The sequence below is a fragment of the Scyliorhinus torazame genome, chromosome 18 (genome assembly GCF_047496885.1).
Source record: "Scyliorhinus torazame isolate Kashiwa2021f chromosome 18, sScyTor2.1, whole genome shotgun sequence".
Classification (NCBI taxonomy): Eukaryota; Metazoa; Chordata; class Chondrichthyes; order Carcharhiniformes; family Scyliorhinidae; genus Scyliorhinus; species Scyliorhinus torazame.
Window position 1 is genome coordinate 169,054,585 of NC_092724.1, and position 18,642 is coordinate 169,073,226.

Genomic DNA, 18,642 nt, shown 5'->3' on the forward strand with positions numbered 1-18,642 from the left:
GGACGTTTTTCTGTCTGTATTAATGCTGTATGTTCGTTACTGAGGGTGATTTTACTGTCCGTATTAATGCTGTGTGTTTGTTAGTGAGGGTATTTTCTCCCTGTTTTAATGCTGTGTGTTTGTTACTGAGGGTGGTTTTGCTGTCTGTATTAATGCTGTGTGTTTGTTACTGAGGGTATTTTTCTTCCTGTTTTAATGCTGTGTTTATTACTGAGGGAGATTTTGCTGTCTGTATTAATGCTGTGTGTTTGTGACTGAGATTATTTTTCACCATGTTTTAATGCTGTGTGTTTGTTACTGGGAGCATTTTTCCTCCCTGTTTTAATGCTGTGTGTTTGTTACTGAGGGTATATTTCTTTCTGTTTTAATGCTGTGTGTTTATTACTGAGGGTGATTTTGCTGTCTGTATTAATCCTGTGTGTTTATTACTGAGAGTATTTTTCCTCCATGTTTTAATCCTGTGTGTTTGTTACTGAGAGTATTTTTCTCCGTTTTAATGCTGTGTGTTTGTTATTGATAGTATTTTTTCCCCTGTTTTAATGCTGTGTGTTTGTTACTGAGAGTATTTTTCTCCATTTAAATGCTGTGTGTTTGTTACTGAGGGTATTTTCTCCCTGTTTTAATGCTGTGTGTTTGTTACTGAGGGTGATTTTGCTGTCAGTATTAATGCTGTGTGTTTATTACTGAGGGTATTTTCTCCCTGTTTTAATGCTGTGTGTTTGTTACTGAGGGTGATTTTGCTGTCAGTATTAATGCTGTGTGTTTGTTACTGAGGGTATTTTCTCTCTGTTTTAATGCTGTGTGTTTGTTACTGAGGGTATTTTCTCCCTGTTTCAATGCTGTGTGTTTGTTACTGAGGGTATTTTCTCTCTGTTTTAATGCTGTGTGTTTGTTACTGAGGGTGGTTTTGCTGTCAGTATTAATGCTGTGTGTTTGTTACTGAGGGTATTTTTCTCCCTGTTTTAATGCTATGTGTTTATTACTCTGTCTCTGTGTGAATTGGTGCTCTCTGGGATTGTGATGTCATTCCATCTCTCTTTGCCCTGATTTTTCGGTGCTGATGGCGGCCGGCAGCGGCGGCTTCTCTTCGGTTTCTTGTTAACCGCGTCCCTCTCCCGCATTCGGCATGGATGTGGATGGAGAAGAACAATGCCAGGAGGAATCTTTAGCCCAGTTTGTGCGGAAGCTGCGGGAGGTTTTCGATGCCGTGGCCGGGGACACGGGAGGATTTCTCCGGGTTGAGAATTTCATTCATCTGGGACTGCAGTTCATGGAGGGAGAGGAGGTGAGTGTATCCATCCTCACTGTATCCATTCCCAGTGTATCCACCCTCAATGTATCCATTCCCAGTGTATCCATCCTCACTGTATCCATTCCCAGTGTATCCACCCTCAATGTATCCATTCCCAGTGTATCCATCCTCACTGTATCCATTCCCAGTGTATCCACCCTCAATGTATCCATTCCCAGTGTATCCAATCCCGAATGTATCCATCCTCGGAGTATCCTTTCCCATTGTATCCATTCCCAGTGTATCCATCCCCAATGCAGCCGCCGGGTAATGGGGACCATGTGCCCAGACCAACCCCTTTAATAGGGACAGAATGTGACCCTCAATGCTAATGAGGACGGTGAGGCCAGACCCTCCCTGTTAATGGGGACGATGTGTCCTCTGTACCACTCAGCGTCCAGCCCTGCGCTGGTCAGTTTCCAGCCCGGGGCTGGTCAGTTTCCAAGCCGGGGCTGGTCAGTGTCCATCCAGCCCGGGGCTGGTCAGTTTCCAGCCCTGCGCTGGTCAGTTCCAGGCCGGGGCTGGTCAGTTTCCAGCCCTGCGCTGGTCAGTTCCAGGCCGGGGCTGGTCAGTTTCCAGCCCGGGACTGGTCAGTTTCCAGTCTGCAGTGTTCCCGGCCCCGGAGCCGCTGTTTCTGAGATGTGATTCCCGGGATTTCGAGGCTGAAATCGCTTCTCCCCACAATGTGACTCTGGGAAATATCCCAGCCCCCAGGAAAAGGATTCAATAAAGAAATTCAGCCACCAACTCATTCCCAGCAGGATGGGAAGATTCACTCGGTGAAAAATCAGGCAATTCGTTTTTCTCAATGATTTTAATGACAGGGATACAATCAAATCTCAGGCTGCTTCTGTGGGAGCAAATCCATTATTGAGAGACAGGAACCCAGCAAGGGAGCCCCACCCCTTTCACAACAGCGTGAGGGTGCTCCCTGCACTCCCTCACCCTCACACAGGAACAGGAGGAGGCCATTTAGCCCCTGGAGTCTATCCCACCAATCATTGCAATCATGGCTGATCTGTGAGCGAACTCCCGAGGTGACATTTTCCACCCAATACCCCGACCGAGGGCAGCCCGTCAGGATTTCCGTGGTGCACCCTTCACCGCCAAGGTTCCCCCTAGCCGGGGGCGGGTCACCACCAGTGGGAACGGCTGGAAAATTCCGCCCGGATCTCTGCTGATCCCGCATATCCCCCAATACCTTTGCTTAACAAAAATCTATCAATCTCAGGTTTAAAATGAACATCGATATCAGACCTTTTGTGGGACATGAGGCACGATCAATTTGGCTGGAGACCAAGTTGAATCCAAACTGAGGCTTTATTAGTATCAGATGTGTGGCCTCCCACAGCAGCTGGCGAAATGGCTGCGAGCTGGAGGCCACGCATATTTATACCCCGCCTCCCGGGCAGAGCGAGCATGCAGGGGCCACAGGTGAACCTGTAGTGCAGGTTCTACCGTACATCCCCTAATATAGGTACAACAGTGGTTTAACCACATTCACCCCCTGTTAAAATTGAGTCCGGCGGGGGTGGTGGATAACTATATACAATTAGCAATTTTTAATATTTACAGAGCAGTAAAAAAAATGTCTCTGGTCATCCGGCGGGCCGGTCAGAGGTTCAGCCAGTCCGGCGCCTTGATGGTCCTTTGAGATTGGCGAAGTGGTGACGACGATGTTGGCGGTGGCGTTGTCGAAGTTGACTCCAGGAGCGTGCCGAAATCCTCTTCATCAATGGGGGTGGGCAGGGGAAAGGACGGATGGTCCTGGGGGGGGGGGGGGGGGAGGGTGGTGCCGGGGGCGACGGGGGTGGGGTGGAACCTGCTGGTGCCAGGTCCCTGAGGGAGACGGCATCCTGCCGGCCATCGGGGAACGCCACGTAGGCGTACCGTGGGTTTGTGTGGAGCAGGTGCATCCTCTCCACCTACGGATCCGCCTTGTGGAGCCGCACATGTTTACGGAGAAGCACGGTTCCTGGAGCTGTGAGCCAAGTTGGGAGCGATACCCCGGATGTGGACTTCCTGGGGAAGGCAAAAAGACGTTCCTGTGGTGTACTGTTAGTAGCAGTGCAGAGTAATGAGCGAATGGAATGTAGTGCATCAGGGAGGACCTCTTGCCAGCGGGAGGCCGGGAGATTTCTGAACCGCAGGGACAGCTGGACGGCCCTCCATACCGTCCCATTCTCCCTTTCTACCTGTCCGTTTCCCCGGGGGTTGTAGCTCGTCGTTCTGCTGGAGGCGATACCCCTGCTGAGCAGGAACTGACGTAGCTCATCACTCATGAATGAGGATCCCTTGTCACTGTGGATGTAGGTGGGGAAGCCGAACAGAGTGAAGATCGAATTAAGGGCTTTAATGACGGTGGCAGACGTCATGTCGGGGCATGGGATGGCGAAGGGAAAACGGGAATATTCATCAATCACACTGAGGAAATACGTGTGTCGGTCAGAGGAGGGGAGGGGGCCTTTGAAATCCACGCTGAGGCGTTCAAAGGGGCGGGAGACCTTCACCAGGCCGGGCGGTCCGGCCGGTAGAAGTGCGGTTTGCACTCCGCACAGACCTGGCAGTCCCTGGTGATTGTCCGTACTTCCTCGACGGAGTAGGGCAAATTTCGTGCCTTAATGAAGTGGTACAACCGAGTGACCCCTGGGTGACAAAGGCTGTCGTGCAGGGTCCGGAGTCGGTCTACCTGTGCTGCCCTAAGGCACATGTACCTCGGGATAGGGCGTCTGGGGGCTCGTTGAGTTTACCAGGACGATACTTAATCTCGTAATTATAGGTGGAGAACTCGATTCTCCACCGCAAGATTTTATCATTTTTGATCTTGCCCCGCTATGTGTTGTTAAACATGAAAGCTACCGACCGTTGGTCAGTGAGAAGAGTGAATCTCCTGCCGGCCAGGTAATGCCTCCAATATCGCACAGCTTCAACTATAGCCTGGGCCTCCTTTTCGACGGATGAGTGCCGAATTTCAGAGGCATGGAGGGTGCGGGAAAAAAATGCCACGGGCCTGCCTGCCTGGTTGAGGGTGGCAGCAAGGGCGACGTCCGATGCGTCGCTTTCTACTTGGAAAGGAAGTGTTTCATCTACAGCGTGCGTTCCAGCTTTGGCAATATCAGCTCTGATCCGGGCGAAAGCCTGTTGGGCCTCGGCCGCCAGGGGGAAATGAGTGGACTGTATGAGTGGGCGGGCCTTGTCCGCATAGTTTGGGACTCACTGCGCGTAATATGAGAAGAACCCCAGGCAGCGTTTGAGGGCCTTGGGGCAGTGGGGGAGGGGGAGCTCCATGAGGGGGCGCATGCGGTCGGGACCGGGCCCCAGAACTCCGTTCTGGACCACGTAACCGAGGATGGCTAAGCGGTTTGTGCGGAACACACACTTCTCCTTGTTGTACGTGAGGTTGAGAAGAGTGGGGGTCGGAGAAATTTAGCGAGGTTGGCGTCGTGGTCCTGCTGATCATGGCCGCAGATGGTCACATTGTCTCGATACGGAAACGTGGCCCGCAAGCCGTTCCGGTCGACCATTCGGTCCATCTCCCTTTGGAAGACCGAAACCCATTGGTGACGCCGAAGGGGACCCTAAGGAAGTGATATAGCCGGCCGTCTGCCTCGAAGGCGGTGTATGGACGGTCAATTTACAGATGGGGAGCTGGTGGTAAGTGGATTTCAGGTCCACCGTTGAGAAGACCCGGTACTGTGCAATCTGGTTAACCATGTCAGATATGCATGGGAGGGGGTACGCGTCGAGCTGCGTGTACCGATTGATGGTCTGGCTGTAGTCCCTGACCATTCGGTTTTTCTCCCCAGACTTAACCACCACCACTTGAGCTCTCCAGGGGCTGTTGCTGCCTCGATGACTCCCTCCCGAAGCAACCGCTGGACCTCGGACCTGATGAAGGCCTTATCCTGGGTGCTGTACCGTCTGCTCCTGGTGGCGACGGGTTTGCAATCTGGAGTTAGATTGGCAAAGAGGGAAGGAGGATCGACCTTTAGGGTCGCGAGACCGCACACAGTGAGAGGTGGTAAGGGTCCGCCTAATATAAGGGTCAGGCTCTGGAGGTTGCACTGGAAGTCCAGGCCGAGGATAAGTGCAGCGCAGAGGTTAGGGAGGACGTAGAGGCGAAAACCGTGGAACTCTACACCTTGGACTGTGAGCGTGACCGTGCAGTGCCCCCGGATCGCTACGCGATGGGATCCGGAGGCCAGGGAGATACTTTGATTGGTAGGGTGTACCTTAAGGGAGCAGCGCCTTACCCTATTTGGGTGTACAAAGCTCTCGGTGCTCCCGGAGTCCAGTAGGCAGGAGGTCACATGGCCGTTGACTTTCACGCTGGTGGATGCGTTGGTCAGATTATGTGGGCGGGACTGGTCGATTGCCATGGAGGCGAGCCGTGGTTGATCGTCGGGTAGTGAGGCGGCTGTTGAGTTGAGGTCCTGGAATGCCGTTGGTCTCCGTGTGCTGCGGGGTGGAGCAAGATGGCGGCGCCCAGAGATCCTGGCGATTACAAAATGGCGGCGCCCATGGAGTGCACGTTGCGGGGGTGGAGCAAGACGGTGGCGCCCATGAAACGCACGTGTTGTGCGAGGGAGAAGATAGTGGCGTCCATTGATCGCACATGGCCTGGGGAGGAGGGGAGGATAGCGGCGCCCATTGTCCGTGACCGGGGGGGGGGGGTGGGGGCGACCGTTGCTGCTGAGCGGGCCAGGCACACCGCAGCGAAATGGCCCTTCTTCCCGCAGGCCTTACAAAGGGCAGCGCGGGCCGGGCAGCGTTGGCGGGGGTGTTTTTGCTGGCAGCAAAAATAGCATCGGGGCCCCCCGGAGATCACTGACTGGTGCGTAGCGCAGGTGTATTGGGTGGGTAGCGCCCCCGCTGGGGCGGCCGCGTGTGGGGCCATGAAGCGTAGGAGGAGTGGGCCGCGCGGTTGGGGGCGTAGAACTGGACATTGCGCAGGGCGACCGTCATGGAGAATGCTAGTGTTTTAGTCTCTGCGAGGTCCTTCTAGGAGCCGCTGCCTGATAACATCAGAACCAATCTCAGTTACAAAAGCGTCCTGTATAAGGAAATCTGAGTGCTCCTTAGCTGTAACGTCCTGGCAGTCACAGTCCCGCACTAGTGGGATCAGGGCCCTCCAGAAGTCCTCGATTGACTCACCAGGTAGTTGAGTACGCGTTGCGAGCGCGTGTGTGGCGAAGAGCGTGTTCGTCTTCAGCTCGTAATTCTCTTTGAGTCGAGTCATGGCTTCAGCGTAATTGGGCGCATCCTGGATCAGTGGGAAGACTTTGGAGCTGAGTCTGGAGTACAATATCTGGATCTTCTGAGCCTCTGGAACAGGGGTCGGCGCCGCGATGATTTACGCTTCAAAACAAGCTGGCCAGTGCTGGAAGTCCTTTCTGGCGTCGCTTGCGTGTGGATCCAGCTGCAGGCGATCTGGTTTAATCCGGAGGTCCATCTTCTGAATCTGATACTAATAAATTGAGGCACGATCAATTTGACTGGAGACGAAGTTGAATCTAAACTGAGGCTTTATTAGTATCAGATGTGTGGCCTCCCACAGCAGCTGGTGAAATGGCTGCGAGCTGGAGGCCACGCATAGGCGGAGCTAGCATGCAGGGGCCACAGGTGAACGTCTAGTGCAGGTTCTACCGTACAACCTCTAATATCAGAACTCAGTGGTTTACCACAGGAAGAATTCCAAACTTCCACCACTCTGTGTGTAAAATGTCTCCCCGTTTCACTGCTGAAAGGTCTGCTTCTGATTTTAAACTCCCTGATCCCGGACACCCCGACTAGAGAGTATAGTTTCTCTCTATTCTCACTAATATCCTGAAAATCTCAATCAATTCTCCCCTCAACTGTATAAACTCCAGGGAATACAACCCCAGTTTTTAAATCTCTCCTCATAACTTCTCCTTTCAACTCCAGGAAACATTCTGGTAAATCTGAGTGCACTCCCTCTAAGGCCAATATATTCTTCCTCAGGTGTGGTTCCCAGCACAGTTCCCAGTCACTCCAGGTGTGATCTAACCTGGTCTTTGTACAGCTGAAGTATGGCTGTGACCTCCTCTCGATATAAAGACCAGCTTCCATTAACCTTTCTGATTATTTTCTATTCCTGTTTCTGACATTTCAATGATCTATTTTAATGATCTTTATAAACACTTTGGACCTTCTCTGTTTCTAATGTTTCACCATTTTGAAAGCATCCAGTTTTATACTTTTCAGCTCCAAAGGGACAACCTCACATTCAACTTCATTCCTCACAGTTTTCCCCTTTCACCTAATCGATCGATATCTCTGTCATTTTAAGCTTCCATCTCTGCAGCTTGCAACACCACGTGTCATCGGTCAGTTTGGAAATGTAACTTTTAATCCAATTATCTATGTTGTTAATAACCAAGGTGAATAATTGAGGTGCCAACAGAGATCCTTGCGAGCCACCACGTTCTACGTGTAGACGCTAGTCTAACTCTCTATCATTCCGTGCTTTCTGACTTGCCCTGTAACAGCAGAGTGACCAGCACCATTTTTCAATCGAAAAGATCGGATTGTGAATTGAGAAGATGTTGGAAGATTATAGTGAGAGCATCTGCAATGTTCGCACCTACTTACGTTCGAATGCTCGGCTGGAAACCGTCTGGTCCTGGGGTCTTGTCACATTTTAGTCCCATTATTTTCTTCATTACTGTTATTTTGCAAATGCTAATTTTGAGATATCTGTGGTACTGAAATCTTCCTCCACTGTAAATACGCAAGCCCAGTCATTCTGCAACATTCCCATCATTTCCTTATTGTCATTGACACTACAACCGTTATCAGATTTAGGGGCCACATTGATTCTGACCATACTCTTTTTCCTGATGTATTTTAGACACTTTTTATGTTGATTTTACAATCGCACAGCCACTCGAATCCACACAGGAGCTCCACCCCCTCACCCCCTGCCCCTTGCCACGCCTCCTGCCCCCTTGCCACGGTGTTAGCTATGCGGAGAAGCTGAATAGACTCGGACTGTTTTCATTAGAAAGACGGAGGTTGAGGGGTGACCTGATAGAGGTCTACAGGATTGTGAGGGACATGGACAGAGTGGATGGGCAGGCACTCTTTCCCAGGTGGAAGGGTCAGTCACCAGGGGGCATAGGTTTAAGGTCCAGGGGGCAAAGTTTAGAGGAGATGTGCGAGGCAGGTTTTTTACACAGAGGGTGGTGAGTGCCTGGAACGCGTTGCCAGGGGAGGTTGTGGAAGCAGATACATTAACGGCGTTCAAAAGGCATCGTGACAAACACGTGGATAGGATGGGTATAGAGGGACACGGCACAAGGAAGTGCTGAGGGTTTTGGCCAAGGTTGGTATCATGACTGGTACCCTAACTGGTGATGGAGAATTGTGATTTGGCGTCAAATCAACACCTGGCGTGATTTCCGTGTCAGAACCTATTCTCCGCCCAACCGTGTTTCGCGATTTTGGTGTCGGCTCACGGAGCATCCCGTTACTTGTGTTCGGTCTGCTCAGGCGCTCTGAGTGTGAGCATGGTAACACAGTGGTTAGCACTGTTGCTTTAAAGCACCAGAGACATTCTGAATTCTCCCTCTGTGTACCCGAACAGGCGCCGGAATGTGGCGACGAGGGGCTTTTCACAGTAACATCATTGCAGTGTGAATGTAAGCCTACTTGTGATACTTCATGGTTTGTAGTCTTTCTGTGGCCAGTGTCCTCATTGTTAGCAACATGCGATGTTTCACCTGTCTGTTTATCAGGTGCAGGATTCACTGCGTTGCCCTCTGGTGCAGTCGGCATGTCCGCTGGTGCAGGGGGCAGGTGCCATGGTGACTGGATTGCTGTGTTACATGTTGGTGCTGGTTCTGATACTTGCAGAAGGTGACTGCAATTGTGGATATAGTGGGCAGCGTCTGAGGCTACCATGTAACTGTTCAGTTGTGGGCATTACTGTGTGACCACTGCCAACTGGTCATGTCCACATGTGCCCTGAATCCTGACCATTTGACCTGGTGTTAGAGGGCCCGGTCTGTGGTTTTCTCAATAATTGTGCATTTTGCTTCTCCGTTGCAGGATGGGATTGTTCACGTTGGTTTCCAGTTTGGCTGCATCAGTGCCTGAGCCGTAGGAATGGAGGCCCGGGTGTGCTGAGGGAATAGTCATTGTGCTGACGAGGGCTGGTCCTGCCAGGTCTCACAGGACTGAGGACTGCAGCACAGTAATCTGTGTGATCCTCAGCACATTTATCTAGAAGATGCTTTGCTGTGTTTCCTGGCCATTCTGCCAGGTACTTTGACTGTGGGTGTTGGGGGGGCTGCTTGTGATATGGTCAAAGTCCAAAGTGTGTGCAAAGTTTTGGAATTCAGCGGAGATGCATTGGTGAGCGTTGTCTGTCACGAGTCTCTGAGGGACGCTGTGTGGAGCGGTGTCTCTTCAGCTGGATGATGATAGTTTTACACTTCACGCCTGGCAGATAGTCAAGTCCAAACCACCGACAGTACGAATCAGCAAGACTAAATGTTGTTTACCATTCCGTTCAAAGGTGTCGGTTGTTGTGAATGACACGGGAGGTCGGCACCTGATGTAACTCCAGCGGTTCCTTTGCTTGATGCGGTTTGAGTGCATATTGCATGGTGCACATCTGGAAACTTCCCTCTCCAGGTCAGCGTAGATGGAGAGCCGCATAGTGATTCCCAGACCCTGTATCTGATTGAACCAGGTCAGGCATATATAGGATTTGCAAAAATTAAACAGAATAGTTTTGATAGATGGATGAGAGCATTAAAAATATACCAAACACATGAGGCTCTTAGGGAAATGGGTATTGTGGAGGAATTTAAAGATTCACTTCCCACAGTCATGAGAATTCATGTGGAAGAGCAAAGGATTAAAACTGCTGGATAGGCTGCAGAAATGGCAGATGATATTGAATTAGTTCATAAATGACGGTTTGTTCTTCCTCGTCAATTTGAGTTCTTTGAGAAGGTGACCAAACAGGTGGATGAGGGTAAAGCAGTTGATGTGGTGTATATAGATTTCAGTAAAGCGTTTGATAAGGTTCCACATGGTAGGCTACTGCAGAAAATACGGAAGCATGGGATTCAGGGAGATTTAGCAGTTTGGATCAGAAATTGGCTAGCAGGAAGAAGACAAAGGGTGGTGGTTGATGGGAAATGTTCAGACTGGAGTCCAGTTACTAGTGGTGTACCACAAGGATCTGTTTTGGGGCCACTGCTGTTTGTCATTTTTATAAATGACCTGGAGGAGGGCGTAGAAGGATGGGTAAGTAAATTTGCAGATGACACTAAAGTCGGTGGAGTTGTGGACAGTGCGGACGGATGTTACAAGTTTTAACATAGAATTTACAGTGCAGAAGGAGGCCATTCGGCCCATCGAGACTGCACCAGCTCTTGGAAAGTGCACCCTACCCAAGGTCAACACCTCCACCCGATCCCCATAACACAGTAACCCCACCCAACACTAAGGGCAATTTTGAACACTAAGGGCAATTTATCATTGGCCAATCCACCTAACCTGCACATCTTTGGACTGTGGGAGGAAACCGGAGCACCCGGAGGAAACCCACGCACACACGCGGAGGATGTGTAAAACTCTGCACAGACAGTGACTCAAGCCGGAATCGAACCTGGGACCCTGGAGCTGTGAAGCAATTGTGCTATCCACAAGGCTACCGTGTTGCCCAAGTTACAGAGGGACATAGATAAGCTGCAGCGCTGGGCTGAGAGGTGGCAAATGGAGTTTAATGCAGAAAAGTGTGAGGTGATTCATTTTGGAAGGAATAACAGGAAGACAGAGTACTGGGCTAATGGTAAGATTCTTGGCAGTGTGGGTGAGGAGAGAGATCTCGGTGTCCATGTACATAGATCCCTGAAAGTTGCCACCCAGGTTGAGAGGGTTGTTAAGAAGGCGTACGGTATGTTAGCTTTTATTGGTGGAGGGATTGAGTTTCGGAGCCATGAGGTCATGTTGCAGCTGTACAAAACTCTGGTGCGGCTGCATTTGGAGTATTGCGTGCAATTCTGGTCGCCGCATTATAGGAAGGATGTGGAAGCATTGGAAAGGGTGCAGAGGAGATTTACCAGAATGTTGCCTGGTATGGAGGGAAGATCAGGGGCGACATTCTCCGACCCCCCGCCGGGTCGGAGAATCGCCGGGGGCTGGCGTGAATCCCGCCCCCGCTGGTTGCTGAAGTCTCCGGCACCGGAGATTCGGCGGGGGCGGAAATCGCGCCGCGCCGGTTGGTGGGCCCCCCCGCTCGATTCTCCGGCCCGGATGGGCCGAAGTCCCGCCGATAAATTGCCTGTCCCGTCGGCGTAAATTCAATCACCTACCTTACCGGCGGGACAAGGCGGCGCGGGCGGGCTCCGGGGTCCTGGGGGGGGCGCGGGGCGATCTGGCCCCGGGGGGTGCCCCCACGGTGGCCTGGCCCGCAATCGGGGCCCACCGATCCGCGGGCGGGCCTGTGCCGTGGGGGCACTCTTTCCCTTCCGCCTCCGCCACGGTCTCCACCATGGCGGAGGTGGAAGAGACTCCCTCCACTGCGCATACGTGGGAAACTGTCAGCGGCCGCTGACGCTCCCGCGCATGCACCGCCCGGAGATGTCATTTCCGCGCCAGCTGGCGGGGCAACAAAGGCCGTTTCCGCCAGCTGGCGGGGCGGAAATTCCTCCGGCGTCGGCCAAGCCCCTCAATGTTGGGGCTCGGCCCCCAAAGATGTGGAGCATTCCGCAGCTTTGGGGCGGCGCGATGCCCGTCTGATTTGCGCCGTTTTGGGCACCAGTCGGCGGACATCGCGCCGTTTCTGGAGAATTTCACCCCTTATGAGGAAAGGCTGAGGGACTTGAGGCTGTTTTCGTTAGAGACCTGGGGCGTCATTCTCCGACCCCCCGCCGGGTCGGAGAATGGCCGTTGGCTGCCGTGAATCCCGCCCCCGCCCCCGCCGAAGTCTCCGCTCCCGGAGATTGGGCGGGGGCGGGAATCCAGCCGCGCCGGTTGGCGGGACCCCCCGCTGGATTCTCCGGCCCGGATGGGCCGAAGTCCCGCCCAGGAATTGCCTGTCCCGCCGACGTAAATCAAACCTGGTATTTACCGGCGGGACCAGGCAGCGTGGGCGGGCTCCGGGGTCCTGGGGGGGGGCGCGGGGTGATCTGACCCCGGGGGGTGCCCCCACGGTGGCCTGGCCCGCGATCGGGGCCCACCGATCCGCGGGCGGGCCTGTGCCGTGGGGGCACTCTTTCCCTTCCGCCTCCGCTACGGCCTCCACCATGGCGGAGGCGGAAGAGACTCTCCCCACTGCGCATGCGCGGGAAACTGACAGCGGCCACTGAGGCTCCCGCGCATGCGCCGCATTTCCGCGCCAGCTGGCGGGGCGGAAATCCCTCCGCCGTCGGCCTAGCCCCTCAATGTTGGGGCTAGGCCGCCAAAGATGCGGAGACTTCCGCACCTTTTTGCCGGCGCGATGCCCGTCTGATTGGCGCCGGCTTTGGCGCCAGTCGGCGGGCATCCCGCCGTTGGGGGAGAATTTCGCCCAAGAAGGTTAAGAGGTGACTTAATTGAGGCATACAAGATGATCAGAGGATTGGATAGGGTGGACAGTGAGAGCCTTTTTCCTCGGATGGTGATGTCTAGCACGAGGGGACATAGCTTTAAATTGAGGGGAGATAGATATAGGGCAGATGTCAGAGGTAGGTTCTTTACTCAGAGAGTAGTAAGGGTGTGGAATGCCCTGCCTGCAACAGTAGTGGACTCGCCAACACTAAGGGCATTCAAATGGTCAAACATTTTCTCAGGATAGATTCTCCTTTCTGAAACAGTTGCAGCTAATCACAATATTACACAAAATTAAATTGAAAACAGTCATTAATGTGTCTTTAACCGACTGGAGCTCAGAAATAATCTCTCACATTCCAGCCCATCACATCCCACACAATATTCAGCAACACTATCTCACCAAAGATGGCGGCTTCTATAACGTTCTCCTTTAAACCTGCACAAATGTTAAATTCCAGACAACCCAACATACAGGAGGCCACTCGGTCCGTTGATTGTCTGCCTGATTTTTGCTCAGAAAATTAAAACTAATCCCACTGCCCCACTCACTCCCCATAGCCCTGTATCAATCCATAAACTAATCTCATTGCCGCACTCTCTCCCCATAGCCCTGTATCAATCCTCAAACTAATCCCATTGCCCCACTCTCTCCCCATAGCCCTGTATCAATCCTCAAACTAATCCCATTGCCCCACTCTCTCCCCAGAGCTCTGCATCAATCCATAAACTAATCACACTGCCCCGCTCTCTCTCCAGAGCCCTGTATCAATCCCCAAACTAATACCACTGCCCCGCTCTCCCCATAGCCCTGTATCAATCCCCAAACTAATCCCACTGCCCTGCTCTCGCCCCATATCCCTGTATCAATTCCAAACTAATCCCACTGCCCCACTCTCTCCTCATAGCCCTGTAGCAATCCATAAACTAATCCCGCTGCCCCACATTCTCCCCATAGCCGTGTATCGATCCATAACTAATTCCACTGCCCCACTCTCTCCTCATAGCCCTGTAGCAATCCATAAACTAATCTCATTTCCGCACTCTCTCCCCATAGCCCTGTATCAATCCCAAACTAATCCCACTGCCCCACTCTCTCCCCATAGCCCTGTATCAATCCCCAAACTAATCCCACTGCCCCGCTCTCTCCCCACAGCCTTGTATCAATCCATAAACTAATCCCACTGCCCCACTCTCTACCTATAGCCCTGTAGCAATCCCCAAACTAATCCCACTGCCCCACTCTCACCCCATAGCCCTGTATCAATCCCAAACTAATCCCACTGCCCCGCTCTCTCCCCATAGCCCTGTATCAATCCATAAACTAATCTCATTGCCCCACTCTCTCCCCATAGCCCTGTATCAATCCATAAACTAATCTCACTGACGCACTCTCTCCCCACAGCCCTCTTTCAATCCTCAAACTAATCCCACTGCCCCACTCTCTCCCCATAGCCTTGTATCAATCCATAAACAAATCCAACTGCCCCACGCTCTCCCCATAGCTCTGTATCAATCCCCAAACTAATCCCACTGCCCTGCTCTCGCCCCATATCCCTGTATCAATTCCAAACTAATCCCACTGCCCCACTCTCTCCTCATAGCCCTGTAGCAATCCATAAACTAATCCCGCTGCCCCACATTCTCCCCATAGCCGTGTATCGATCCATAACTAATTCCACTGCCCCACTCTCTCCCCATAGCCCTCTATCAATCCCAAAGTAATCCCACTACCCCACTCTCTCCCCATAGCCTTGTACCAATCCATAGACTAATCTCATTGCCGCACTCTCTCCCCATAGCCCTGTATCAATCCCAAACTAATCCCACTGCCCCACTCTCTCCCCATAGCCCTGTATCAATCCATAAACTAATCTCACTGACGCACTCTCTCCCCACAGCCCTCTTTCAATCCTCAAACTAATCCCACTGCCCCACTCTCTCCCCATAGCCTTGTATCAATCCATAAACAAATCCAACTGCCCCACGCTCTCCCCATAGCTCTGTATCAATCCCCAAACTGAGGCCACTGCCCCGCTCTCACCCCATATCCCTGTATCAATTCCAAACTAATCCCACTGCCCCACTCTCTCCCCATAGCCCTGTATCAATCCCCAAACTAATCCCACTGCCCCACTCTCACCCCATAGCCCTGTATCAATCCCAAACTAATCCCACTGCCCCGCTCTCTCCTCATAGCCCTGTATCAATCCATAAACTAATCCCGCTGCCCCACTTTCTCCCCATAGCCCCGTATCAATCCCAAACTAATCCCCTTGCCCCACTCTCTCCCCATAGCCCTGTATCAATCCCAAACTAATCCCACTGCCCCACTCTCTCCCCATAGCCCTGTGTCAATCCCAAAGGTATCCCACTGCCCCACTCTCTCCCCATAGCCCGGTATCAATCCATAAACTAATCCCACTGCCCCACTCTCTCCCCATAGCCCTGTATCAATCCCCAAACTAATCCCACTGCCCCGCTCTCACCCCATATCCCTGTATGAATTCCAAACTAATCCCACTGCCCCACTCTCTCCTCATAGCCCTGTATCAATCCCCAAACTAATCCCACTGCCCCACTCTCTCCCCATAGTCCTGTCTCAATCCCAAACTAATCCCACTGCCCCAGTCACTCCCCATAGCCCTGAATCAATCCCAAACTAATCCCACTCCCCACTCTCTCCCCATAGCCCTGTATCAATCCATCAACTAATCCCACTGCCCCACTCTCTCCCCATAGCCCTGTATCAATCCATAAACTAATCCCACTGCCCCACTCACTCCCCATAGCCCTGTACCAACCCCAAACTAATCCCACTCCCCTCTCTCTCCTCATAGCCCTGTAGCAATCCATAAACTGAACCCGCTGCCCCACATTCTCCCCATAGCTGTGTATCGATCCATAACTAATCCCACTGTCCCACTCTCTCCCCATAGCCCTGTATCAATCCCAAACTAATCGCACTGCCCCACTCTCTCCCCATAGCCCTGTAACAAACCCAATGGTATCCCACTGCCCCACTCTCTCCCCATAGCCCTGTATCAATCCCAAACTAATCCCACTGCCCCACTCTCTCCCCATAGCCCTGTGTCAATCCCAAAGGTATCCCACTGCCCCACTCTCTCCCCATAGCCCTGTATCAATCCCTAAACTAATCCCACTGCCCCGCTCTCTCCCCACAGCCTTGTATCAATCCATAAACTAATCCCACTGCCCCACTCTCTCCCCATAGCCCTATAGCAATCCCCAAACTAATCCCACTGCCCCGCTCTCACCCCATATCCCTGTATCAATTCCAAACTAATCCCACTGCCCCGCTCTCACCCCATATCCCTGTATGAATTCCAAACTAATCCCACTGCCCCACTCTCTCCTCATAGACCTGTATCAATCCATAAACTAATCCCCCTGCCCTGCTCTCTCCCCATAGCCCTGTATCAATCCCAAACAAATCCCACTGCCCCACTCTCCCCATAGCCCTGTATCAATCCCAAAGTAATCCCACTGCACCCTCTCTCCCCATAGCCCTGTATCAATCCATAAACTAATCCCGCTGCCCCACTTTCTCCCCATAGCCCTGTATCAATCCCAAAGTAATCCCACTGCCCCACTCTCTCCCCATAGCCCTGTATCAATCCCAAACTATCCCACTGCACCACTCTCTCCCCATAGCCCTGTGTCAATCCCAAAGGTATCCCACTGCCCCACTCTCCCCCCATAGCCCTGTATCAATCCCCAAACTAATCCCACTGCCCCGCTCTCTCCCCATAGCCCGGTATCAATCCATAAACTAATCCCACTGCCCCGCTCTCTCCCCGTAGCCCTGAATCAATCCCAAACTAATCCCACTGCCCCAGTCATTCCCCATAGCCCTGTATCAATCCCCAAACTAATCCCACTCCCCACTCTCTCCCCATAGCCCTGTATCAATCCCCAAACTAATCCCACTGCCCCACTCACTCCCCATAGCCCTGTATCAATCCCCAACTAATCCCACTGCCCCGCTCTCTCCCCATAGCCCTGTATCAATCCCAAACTAATCCCACTACCCCGCTCTCCCCATAGTCCTGTATCAATCCCCAAACTAATCCCACTGCCCCACTTTCTCCCCATAGCCCTGTCTCAATCCCCAAACTAATCCCACTGGCCCGCTCTCTCCCCATAGCCCTGTGTCAATCCCAAACTAATCCCACTGGCCCGCTCTCTCCCCATTGCCCTGTATCAATCCCAAACTAACCCCACTGCCCCACTCACTCCCCATAGCCCTGTCTCAATCTCAAACTAATCCCACTGCCCCGCTCACTCCCCATAGCCCTGTATCAATCCCCAAACTAATCCCACTGTCCCACTCACTCCCCATAGCCCTGTATCAATCCCCAAACTAATCCCACTGCCCCGCTCTCTCCCCATAGCCCTGTCTCAATCCCAAACTAATCCCACTGCCCCACTCTCTCCCCATAGCCCTGTATCAATCCCTAAACTAATCCCACTGCCCCGCTCTCTCCCCACAGTCTTGTATCAATCCATAAACTAATCCCACTGCCCCACTCTCTCCCCATAGCACTGTAGCAATCCCCAAACTAATCCCACTGCCCCGCTCTCACCCCATATCCCTGTATCAATCCCAAACTAATCCCACTGCCCCGCTCTCACCCCATATCCCTGTATGAATTCCAAACTAATCCCACTGCCCCACTCTCTCCTCATAGACCTGTATCAATCCCAAACTAATCCCACTGCCCCACTCTCTCCCCATAGCCCTGTATCAACCCCAAACTAATCCCACTGCCCCACTCTCTCCCCATAGCCCTGTATCAATCCTCAAACTAATGCCACTGCCCCGCTCTCTCCCCATAGCCCTGTATCAATCCCAAACTAATCCCACTGCCCCACTCTCTCCTCATAGACCTGTATCAATCCATAAACTAATCCCACTGCCCCACTCTCTCCTCATAGCCCTGTATCAATCCCCAAACTAATCCCACTGCTCCGCTCTCACACCATATCCCTGTATCAATTCCAAACTAATCCCACTGCCGCACTCTCTCCTCATAGCCCTGTATCAATCCATAAACTAATCCCGCTGCCCCACTTTCTCCCCATAGCCCTCTATCAATCCCAAACTAATCCCACTGCCCCACTCTCTCCCCATAGCCCTGTGTCAATCCCAAAGGTATCCCACTGCCCCACTCCCTCCCCATAGCCCTGTATCAATCCCCAAACTAATCCCACTGCCCCGCTCTCTCCCCATAGCCCTGTATCAATCCCAAACTATCCCACTGCCCCACTCTCTCCCCATAGCCCTGTGTCAATCCCAAAGGTATCCCACTGCCCCACTCCCTCCCCATAGCCCTGTATCAATCCCCAAACTAATCCCACTGCCCCGCTCTCTCCCCATAGCCCTGTATCAATCCCAAACTATCCCACTGCCCCACTCTCTCCCCATAGCCCTGTATCAATCCATCAACTAATCCCACTGCCCCACTCTCTCCCCATAGCCCTGTATCAATCCATAAACTAATCCCACTGCCCCACTCACTCCCCATAGCCCTGTACCAACCCCAAACTAATCCCACTCCCCTCTCTCTCCTCATAGCCCTGTAGCAATCCATAAACTGAACCCGCTGCCCCACATTCTCCCCATAGCTGTGTATCGATCCATAACTAATCCCACTGTCCCACTCTCTCCCCATAGCCCTGTATCAATCCCAAACTAATCGCACTGCCCCACTCTCTCCCCATAGCCCTGTAACAAACCCAATGGTATCCCACTGCCCCACTCT

At 52.5% G+C, this 18,642-nt stretch overlaps 1 protein-coding gene across 3 annotated transcripts in view; it reads left to right on the forward strand.

The window, feature by feature from the left end:
• The first annotated feature begins 1,016 nt into the window (after nt 1-1,016).
• The window catches only part of rab11fip4a (RAB11 family interacting protein 4 (class II) a), a 375,285-nt gene continuing 357,659 nt past the window's right edge, over nt 1,017-18,642 (forward strand). For 2 of the 3 annotated variants that reach the window (XM_072483892.1, XM_072483889.1), the window contains exon 1: nt 1,017-1,285. In XM_072483892.1, coding sequence (XP_072339993.1) covers nt 1,127-1,285 — 159 coding nt within the window. In that variant the 5' untranslated portion in view covers nt 1,017-1,126. The remainder of the gene's footprint in view (nt 1,286-18,642) is intronic. The other variant, XM_072483890.1, reaches the window with a different exon arrangement.